General features: G+C 35.9%; 2 protein-coding genes and 1 long non-coding RNA gene across 7 annotated transcripts; all 3 read left to right on the top strand.

Annotated features, from left to right (window-relative positions):
• The first annotated feature begins 6 nt into the window (after positions 1 to 6).
• LOC113475399 lies at positions 7 to 1,288 on the top strand. The gene is made up of 3 exons (XR_003397152.1): positions 7 to 199; positions 665 to 693; positions 1,151 to 1,288. It is a non-coding gene; the product is annotated as an uncharacterized LOC113475399 (long non-coding RNA).
• Positions 1,289 to 1,347: 59 nt separating this feature from the next.
• LOC100180593 (jmjC domain-containing protein 5) lies at positions 1,348 to 6,351 on the top strand. Its single transcript, XM_002129496.3, has 9 exons — positions 1,348 to 1,415; positions 1,944 to 2,255; positions 2,581 to 2,712; positions 2,974 to 3,049; positions 3,443 to 3,582; positions 4,218 to 4,303; positions 4,473 to 4,638; positions 5,146 to 5,312; positions 5,677 to 6,351. The coding sequence occupies exons 2-9, from the start codon at positions 2,034 to 2,036 to the stop codon at positions 5,726 to 5,728; spliced, it is 1,041 nt and encodes a 346-aa protein (XP_002129532.1). The 5' UTR covers positions 1,348 to 1,415; positions 1,944 to 2,033; the 3' UTR covers positions 5,729 to 6,351.
• Positions 6,352 to 6,778: 427 nt separating this feature from the next.
• On the top strand, positions 6,779 to 10,101 carry LOC100178223 (membrane progestin receptor gamma-B-like). 5 transcript variants are annotated; one of them, XR_003397151.1, is made up of 7 exons: positions 6,779 to 6,958; positions 7,172 to 7,317; positions 7,574 to 7,750; positions 8,060 to 8,216; positions 8,772 to 8,923; positions 9,604 to 9,811; positions 9,905 to 10,101. XR_003397151.1 is itself a non-coding variant. In XM_026839511.1 (7 exons), exons 1-7 carry the CDS (start codon positions 6,840 to 6,842, stop codon positions 9,918 to 9,920), a joined length of 912 nt encoding a protein of 303 aa, XP_026695312.1. In that variant the 5' UTR covers positions 6,779 to 6,839; the 3' UTR covers positions 9,921 to 10,101. The 5 variants fall into 5 exon arrangements, 4 of the variants coding, with proteins under 4 accessions (XP_026695312.1, XP_026695314.1, XP_002124832.2 ...); XM_026839511.1 differs by having other exon boundaries at positions 7,631 to 7,750; positions 9,604 to 9,727; positions 9,827 to 10,101; XM_026839513.1 differs by having other exon boundaries at positions 9,675 to 9,727; positions 9,827 to 10,101.
• The last annotated feature ends 10 nt before the right edge of the window (positions 10,102 to 10,111 follow it).

Here is a 10,111-nt window from a genome sequence, read left to right as displayed (position 1 = left end):
AGTCGGTTTGATTGCCTGCGCTTTGTTTTATTTTAACTTGGAATGCCATTAGCTGCTACAAACGCTTTAAGTATACAAACAACGACAGGATGTCACACCGTATCATTGTTGCAGTTATGCTAGTTTTGGTTGCAAGTATTTTGTCGGACGCCCAGCCTGGGACATGGCCCATAGAACAGTCGACAAACCTTCGAAGACGGTAATATTGGATGTACATTGTTATCTTTTATTTGCGTGCAAGCTACGTTACACTTTTTACTGTATATTTAGTAGGGCGGGGAAGGTGAGATATGTTTTCTTTTCCCGTTCCATTTGGTAGTAAACAGAGCATAGAGTACCATGGGGAAAGATAGGACACCTTTAGATCGTGTTTTAAACACTTGACAACGGTCTACGGAAGTCGAGAGGAAATACGGTTTTGTAACTCTTTGAATGTTCTTTGTTCACTGCCACATGGGACGAGAAAATAGGACAAAAATGTGTCCCATTTTCCCCCAATATACTAGATTTACAGAATTATATACCGGTACTGTAAAAAGAGAGAATTAAAATAGGGTTTAGTAAAGATGGGATTTAGGTTTTAATAGTATCCCTATATTTGTTTATATTTGTTTATTAATACGTGCTCGGTGTAAGGGTGTATAAACAAGCTTGTGTTTTACAGATGGACGGGCGATGAAGTTCAATTGAAAAGTAAGTTAAGTAAATGCAGCATAAGACACAGTTACGATTGTTAGCAAAACATTTGTTAAGAGTGTATATGAGTTGTAAAAATGTGTGGTAAGATAGGATACCGTTCACAACCAAATCCCATACTTCCCGATTGTATTTTGAACAATTAACAACGCTTTTTAAAGTCGTTGAACTATGTTTATACAATTCTGTAAACATTCTTTCTTTACCACCAAAAGTTACGAAAAAAGCGAATGTGTGTCCCGTTTTCCCCACCGCACTTTAAATCATCATTGTTATTTGGAAAATGTTTAAAGTGCTGTAGATTTTGTTTATAGTTAAGTAATAGACGACATCGCATATACTACGATTTTCCGGTGGTCGATACGTTTTGCTGTATTCGAAGGATATGATATATAGCATGCCACAGAACGACAGACTTTCGTGGGAAGTTTACGGTAACTTATCCTGTTTATAGTAAATCGTAAGAGTGACAAGCTGTTCCAAGCGATTTACGCCGACGATGAATCAAACCATTAACCATACTGAAGAACTACTACTTTCTCTTTATATGCTGTGTTTCTTTTGACTAATAAACGAATATCCAGACCCACTAGTACTAATGTTTATATTTGTTTTATATTGTTTTTTTTACAACCCTGTTATGGACAAAACATGACGAAGCATATTGTTCACACTGTGAATCAGCTTTTTTTACTCCAAACAGCTGTTGAATTTTACACATGGGACTATACAAAGAAGACGGAACAATTTTTCCGCTAGAGGCGGTAATTATTTAAATTAAAAAATACGAAAAAACGAACAAAACAGCACTACAAAGCGTTAATAAGTGTAAAACAAATTAATTAAATAATAAAAATACCTTTCCAAATACATAAAACACTAGTAAGAACATATTTCCCACATTAGGTCGGTTATATACGCTCTTTCGTTGTATTTACTGTCGTCGAGTCTGTGGTGTAGCGGTTTGCGTGCGGTCGTAAACTCTCTTTGTTTCATTTTTACCGGGTTCGAGTCCCGCACAGTGGGATATTTTTTTTATCTTTTTTTTCAAGTTTTTTTTTTGTTTGACGAGCTTGGGGTTAGGAGTTGGAGGTTAGGGGTTAGTGTTAGGGGTTAGGGGTTTATATCTTATGTGTATAAACCGTGAAACTAACTGCTCCCCATAAAATAGAGAAACGAATTTGTCATCGCCTCCTAGCGGAAAATTTTTTCCGTCTTCTCTGTATAGCTCCATGTGAATTTTACACTTTCGTGGTAGAGATACCGAGCGTAGTGTTGGTTTGTTTGTTGTTGGGCTAAATTAGAAACAAGCAGGTTAAACTAAATGACGTTTTAAAATGTCAAGATTCTCTCAAGAAAACATCGTTGATGTTCCTCGCTTAAATACGCTTGACAAACTAGAGTTTGAGGAAAGTTATTTAAGAAAAGGCAAGCCTGTCGTTATAACAGCGGGTTTGGACGGTTTAGCTTGCTCTAAATGGAGTATAGATTACTTACTGGAACGTGTTGGCTTAAACAATGTTACTGTTCGCGGCAGAACGAATTCTGACGAATACAAGGTATATAATATAACATATGTATATTGTTAAGAGTGGCCTGCATAAACTATTCTGTACACATGACTGTTGCCAAGGGTTTTTTTCTCAATGATAATAGGAGAAAACATTTTAATATCCCCCCACTTTATTTGCCAACCACTAACCCCTAGGGGTTTGGTGTTGATGGTTAGAGGGTTAGTGGTTATAGGGGTTAGGTTAGCAAATAAAGGGGGGGGAGATCCTTCACTAGCACCTTTTATTTCATTGTTAAGAGATAAAAAACAGTCGGTATACTATTACTTTAAATTAAGCAAATAATTCTATGACGTAAACTGTTTACTAATAGGTGGGTAAGCAGTACATAATTCGCGAGACCACATTCCGTGAGTATATTTCGGACATGAGAGCAAAGAGTGTACGAGGTTTAACGTCATACATGGCTGTGCAAAATATAAGCAAGACATTTCCTCAGCTACAGGTTAATGGTATTGCATGGATATTGACTTTTATTTGTCGCATTGTGTATTATACAGTGGCCTATAGCCTGATGATAAACATTTTGGACAGAAAGTTTTATGTATTTGGTGTCTGTTTTAAAGTACTAAGGTACCTTTCTTTGCAGATTACTTAACCCATAGTCAGTTATATGTTCAAAAAATTACATTAACTTTTTTGGCAATATCTTTCAATACTTACTTAGGCTTGTACATTGTGGCTTCTTACTCCAATTTACTTACAGGATGATTGTAAGATTCCTGATATTGGAAAACTACACAACGGACCGTTCTTGTGGGTGGCTCACAAGGGACATTATGGTAAACTGAACATTAAATCATATTTGTTTTGAGCTTACATGATCATTTTGATAAAAGTTATTACCCATAAACCTATAAATAAAAATGTTGCATAAAGTGTGAAACACCTTGGGTTTTGTTAATACAACGTTATAAAAACATCAACCTGCTCTAACCTGGCTAGTCCTCATTTTGTATTTAAAGGCTGGGTGTTTAAATAGTTTTAAACAAACTTGTAAGGTTTTGTTGGTGGTTTCCTTTGGTAGCCAGAGGTAAAATATGTTAGATTTTAATATTTTAAATTATTTTGCACTAAAAATATAAAATTACTTTGAATCACCAAAATGTTGCATAATAACTTTGTTTAAATTCCTTTTTTGTGAGTTAACTTATTAATTTTTGCTTGTATTTTAGAATACTGCCATTATGACCCAGATGCAAGTTTATTGATGATGATTGAAGGAAGCAAGAGAGTCAAACTTTTCTCTTGCATCGATCTTGAGAAGATGTATCCGAATCCTCTTGGCTCAAGAGGAAAGACAATTCAATCACAGGTTGGTATTCAAGATTGGTTTAGTCTTTAAAACAAAATGACATTCTTGCAAAGTTTTTGGTAGACAAACGATCAAATTAAGCACCAATGGCCATGGGCGCAACTACATTAGAACGCGCATATTGCCTTATGCAAAGTGTTTAACAGTGTTTAATTTTGTTAAGTTGTGTTTAACGTGAAAGTTTTAGTAACAGTTTGTGTGTTAAATAATGTTTGGTATTAAATGAATGTAATGTAACTTACTTATCCTCGCGTGTCGCGTTGTTATAACAAGGGTCTACACCTCGTGCCAGCTTGCGAGTTACCATGTATGTTACTTTAGGGGTGAATATTTTTAGAGGATTTTTTTATTTTTTTTATGTATTTCTGGACAACCCATTAGTGACCACTTGATTGGAGCAATTGCTGTTAAGTGTCTTGCCCAAGGACACATACTCCCACAATGGTAGTAGCAACGAGCCTTAAACCCATTACCTCTGGGTTAGAGGCATGCGCGCTAACCAACTGTGCTGGAAATTAAAAGTGCTGACTGCTGATACAATCTTTTATAATTAAATTGAAATTTGGGACACCATATTTACAACTACATTAAGATTTACATAGAAAAAAGGTTTGTAAAATTTCCTCCAAATACAGGTTGATTGTGACAATGTGGATCTAGAAAAATTTCCTAAATTTTCTGAAGTTACATGTTACAGTTGTACATTACAAGCTGGTGATCTGTAAGTGAAACATTTTTATACATAATTTCATATCCAATAACTTGTTTATGTAATTTATTTGTTATTAAAGTTTGTTATTTTGCCTTTATTTTCTGTATCATTTCTTTCATGCAATTTCTATTGTTCAATTAAAAGTGTTTCGATGGAAATTATTCTTTTTCTGTTTCAGACTTCTGATTCCTGCTTTCTGGTGGCACCAAGTTACTTCTCTTAGTGATTCTGTCTCAATGAATGCGTTTTTCGGGGAAAGTGGTGAAGACAGATACATCACAAGAATTATGGAAGAACCTGTTTGGCCTTCATTTAAATACTGGCTGCTAAATATTGTAGAACAGGTATGGCTAGCCCACATAGCTACAATGGTTTATTGTTCATTGTTCCTACTAACCAGTTTAACATAATAATAATAATAATAACAACAACTTTTATTTGTCTCTTCGATTACAGTAGCGAAGATTTTGAAATATTTCAAACGAAAAGACAGGATATAGCGACAAAACAACAGTTGTTAAACCATAGTATTACATTGGTAATGCACTGAGTAACTAGAGCACTCAACCCGTAAACAAAGTAAACCAGGTTTTAGGTTTGATACTGCTATCATTGTGGGAGTGTTTTTGGTTAAGATACTTAACACGTGTTGCCTCAACCCATTAATCACTAAAGATTTCATCAATCCTTCAATAAAATAAGTGGCAGTCCTTCAGTAAAATAAAAATGAAAAACATATGTGGCAACCATTAATCAGGCACAAGGTGTATGAAATAATGCATCTATTTAATAACAACTACATTTGCTCCATCCCAAGAGGATAAATAGGTGTCATTCCTTCATTATTTTAGAATCGACCCTTTGCATCTTTTGAAAGAACTCTTCAGCGCCTCCCACTTTGTGTGGAGAATCTTTTACTAAAACAGTTCCATGAGGTGGCACCACAGAGCCATGTTAATAAACTTGTTGAAACGATCAAAGAATATCTCAACCTGGTTGCACTCCCAGAATTTAATGGGTCAGTATAATAACAACTTCCTACACAATTTTCCTGAAGTGATAACCTTTTTTGGACTGGCGGGTAGTGGTTAGCAACCTCCGGCCAAGAGATACGGGTTCAAGACTTAACGCAGCTACCATTGCGATGTTTGACCTTTAAGAAATACTGCAATTGCCCCATCCTTGTAGTCCCCTATTGGTTGTGAAATGGCCACCTATAAAACATTGAAAAAATCCAAAAACAATCACCACACAAAGTTACACATGTGGTAACTCGTAGACTGGCACGAGGTGAATGAAACAAAAAACCTGTGTTATTACAAAATCCAATGTCGCGCCACGCTAGGATAACAAACTTATATTTGATCAATCTTTTTATAAAGAGGTGGGAAAAATCCTCCCCCTCTCAGAGTTAGAGGGCTAAGATGGAGATGAACGCATACGGATGATGTACGACCACGCCTTATGGAGAAAAGTGGTGAAAGCTGACATGACTGGCGATTGAACGGGACGTGAAGAGGCGGTTTGATATGAAGGATGTGTTAGACAATCACACTTATTGATAGGGTTTTAGTAATTTGTCTTATAGAATTTTAAGTTTTTATTAGTTTTCTGGTCCGTTTATACCAATAGTCATATTCGAAAAATGCATCTTTGCTTGACACATTATTGCGGGATCGCCACACACAAGATAATGCGTATAAAATTTAATCATTTCTATTTAAAAAAAATTAATCAGCTATTATCATGCGACAGATTTTAACTATATATTTTCTTTTAAAACAAGTTTACCAAGAAGTAAAATTATTTTTGTTCAATATGGTCATGCGTGTTAAAGTCACTTTGCAAGCTGTTTCGCTTGTTTTTTTTGCTGTAAAATTATCAAAATTTAATTTTTTTTCTGTTTGGGTATCAGGGTTAAAAATTGTTGGATTTTTCCAGTAGCACATGCATTCTGATACATACCCGACCGCGAATCGGTTACACGTTGAATTAATTTCATTGCAATTCTGCTTTCATTTCCACGATATGCAAATATACTTATGGCGAACTACGCACCACGCTTGTGATCTGCCGGTAACTATACATATAACGCCATTTACTTACGCAGCGTATCTACTGTTTGCGTGCATATGTTGCGATGAACGGAAGTCTATAGTGATAGTATAGTCTTAATAGCCTCTAATGTGCTGCAGTATTGAGTTGTATACGATTTTTCGTGTAAAAGTTCGTAGACAATTAACTATGTTTTTAGCATCAGAAAATATAAGCGTAGCCTATGTACGTATAGGCATATTCTAAATTGCACTTAGCAGTAAAGTCGGGTATTAAACTGCTTTAGTGTTATTACGTGTTAACGTTTTCCAGTAAGACCACATCTGTATCCTGTTGTATTTAGTACGAGTACATGACGCAATAACACCTCCTCTTTACGTTACTCGCGTCACAGTTGACTCTTATTACGTGTTGGTGATTAAACGCAATATATTATAAAGCCGTGGTAACAACATTATCTGGTCAACTGGTTTGCGCTGGTGTTGCTGCCATGCCCGAATACGAGAAGTATGTTTGCTCCAGAGCCGGCGTTCCATCTTGCTTTCACCAGAACTTTGTAAATACCGGATACAGAAGAGAATCTGGCTCGATTCTTACTTGTTTGCGAAGGTTGGTAAACCATAGCTCACTCTAGTAGGCCGTGCATAGCTATATGTAGGTTATGGGTTCATGGTAAAAGGCCGTTATTATTTTGAGATGGATGAACGCTGTGATAATCTGTTAATAAGTGTCTTGTACTAGTGAAGAGTTGAGACGTCGGACGTCCTTTATCTCCTATGAAATATTTAAATTAAGGCTTAACTACAATTGTTTGTTTATTAGTGCGTTTTGGCCGACGAACGAAACTTTTAACTTTTGGACGCATTTTGTTGCTTCGATAATGCTAATGTCTCGAACTGGTCGAATAATCAGCGAATTTGAAACCCCGTTCGAAGCACTACACCTACCGTTTTACATTCATTCGTTTGGTAAGTTAAATCTATATTTTTTATATTTATAATAATTTAATATTGCACAACAATGTAGTGTTTTTGGTAAAGTCGTTGCTTGGCCATTTATCTAAAATCTAAATTAAGCATTTTTTGCTGTGCCCTAGTGGTCTGGTTGCAATATAACTTGGAAAGTGGGATCCCATTATTGCAAGCCCAAATTTGCGTCCAAATGAGCCTATCGGCACTGCTTCACGCAACAGATATTAAACCAGGCCATATTGACCACCCACAGGTTCGTGCTACTTGCTTGTAGTCAGCTCTTTCGCTCATTTATTTTGTTGCTACTCAGAGCGGTGTTGTCATCGCTGTTTTGCTGTGGACCAAGCGGCTGTGGTGTTGTACGCTCTCTGTGTGTTGTTGGGATTTGAGCATCTCACATGCCCCATGTCTTGTTACGGACCTTTTAACGGTATTACGATTATCAAAAAATTTTAAACCAATATTGTAGTCGCACCGTTAATATACCTGTTCCAAGAAAATGTTATGTCATTAATTGTTTCATACGGTTGCAAAAACGATGACTATAACGAGGTATATCACCGACAATTTTTTTTTATTTTTGCTACGTAATTTGCAGTCATTTAGACTTTAGTGTACACTTAGTCATCAAACATCAAATGCTGCCTACTAAAATATATGTCATACAACACCCAATTCCTCATAATCAAAACTCTTCCCATTTAATAAACTATTTATCTATTGTTGAATATATACATAGATTTGAGCAGAGCTGTATACATGGGGTGTGTAGTCATCCTTACGGTCCTACACACCATGTTCTCTGTACAAACTTCACATTCATCGTATAGTCCAGCACTAAGAAGCTTGCCTTGTACACTGATGACATTGCTAATCATTTTACCCTGTATAGTAAGGTAGGTTGGGTGGCACGCTTACATTAACCTTGTTATGTGCTTTGAAATCTAAAGAACTCCAAGAAAAAATGTATATTACAACTCAGATACAGAAAGTCCTTTAAATATGGAAGGGGTGAAATAACATACGATGTATTTTCATTCTCATTTCTCTTCCAATTTGGTATAAGTAAACAAAAATTATTTACAAAATTATAACCACATCCTTATACTAGCTTACTCTATAATGTTGGTACTTGTTTCAAACACAATCGGAAAAATGGGAATTTTAGGTGCTTATATGGTGTTCCATCTTACCCCACAGAACTATATAAGTGTGATTTTAATTCTAGTACAAATATGACATACAATCTTCTATTTATATATAGTAGGGTGGGGAAGATGGGACACCTTTAATACATAATATCCAAATAGCCTGATCGTGTTTTACACAATTAACAACGGTCTATGGAAGTCGTAATCAAATGGAAAGAGCAAACTAAACGAAAAGGTGTCCCATCTTCCCCCACACAACTATATGACAAAACACACCTGCTTAACGTTTTTATTTTCAAGGTTCACTATGAACATAGACGAACCTGGGTGTTTTCCAACGACAAACAAATCGTACGACTATTTCGCTGCTGTCTGCTTCCTCGCACAAACTCTCTTTATTTCACTTGGAGGATTCTTTTTTTCTAGTTGCATACCGGAACGCTTTTATCCAGGTGAAACGTTTTAAACAATATACTGGTTAGATATCTCACTAATTTAACATCACGCGCGGAAGGACTACTTTAGAAGTTATAACTTAGACACCCATCAAGTATAGGCCGTGATACACCTCGTTTTAATCGTCAATCACGAAATTTAAATCTAGGAAACTGTCAATCTAAAAAAATATCCGCAATCCAAGAAAATAATATCATGCTCGCCTACAATTATACATTATATGGGTATAGAACTGTAATATAGTACTGTGGGGAGAGATGGAACACCTTTGGTACACAATATCCAAATATCCTGATCGTGTTATAAAGAGGTAATAACGGTCTATTGAAGTCATAAGGATACGGTTTTATAATTTTTTGAATAATCTTTGTTTACTACCAAATGGGATGAGAATATAGAATGAAAAGGTGTCCCATCTTTTCCCACCCTTCTGTATGTTTAATTAAACGTTGTTTACTTAATTTACATTGTATTGTTAGTGTATCGGTCACGCCTTTTATCCAAACAATATTTCTTCATTTTTATCAATAATCGTGTTTTGACAATTACTGTTGTTTTACCGTTACTACCTGTCTTTTCGCCTTTATAAACTCTCCCGTTCTTCGTTATCGTGACCGAACAGACGAAATAAATTTCTTCATCATTTAGTGATGTATTTTTGTTTTTATATCAACAGGTAAATACGACATTATCGGTAATTCCCATCAGCTGTTTCATATTTGCTCCGCTCTTGCCATGTATTTTCAGAACCTGTTGATTGAGCATGGAATGAACGAAGCGAAAAACGTCTCCAGTGAGGCGAGCATGATATTATTTTCTTGGATATAGTAGTAGCATATCATGAAAACCTACAACAATCACGAAAGGAACGATGAAATTCATATGTAAGTTTTCCACAGCGGTACGAATGGTCTTTCTATTACTTGGTCTTGGACTGTCGGAGTATATTCACTCGTATTCATTCTGTCACACCATAGATATCTAAACATATAGATAGGAAACTAGCGAAATCGTTCAGACGCGTCACGCTTCGATGGGTCTGGTAAAAAGTTGATTCGCGGCAATCACGTGAATCGAAGTCAACTATGTTAAAACTCGGATAGTAAGTTTAATGTATCTTCTGAAACCGCATTGCAGTTGTGAGGCAGGTAAATGTTTAATTGTTTTAAGATTGTGTTTGTACC

The sequence above is a fragment of the Ciona intestinalis genome, unplaced genomic scaffold (genome assembly GCF_000224145.3).
Source record: "Ciona intestinalis unplaced genomic scaffold, KH HT000353.1, whole genome shotgun sequence".
Lineage (NCBI taxonomy): Eukaryota > Metazoa > Chordata > Ascidiacea > Phlebobranchia > Cionidae > Ciona > Ciona intestinalis.
Note: the sequence above shows the minus strand (reverse complement) of the source record. Positions and strands in the feature narration are given on the sequence as shown.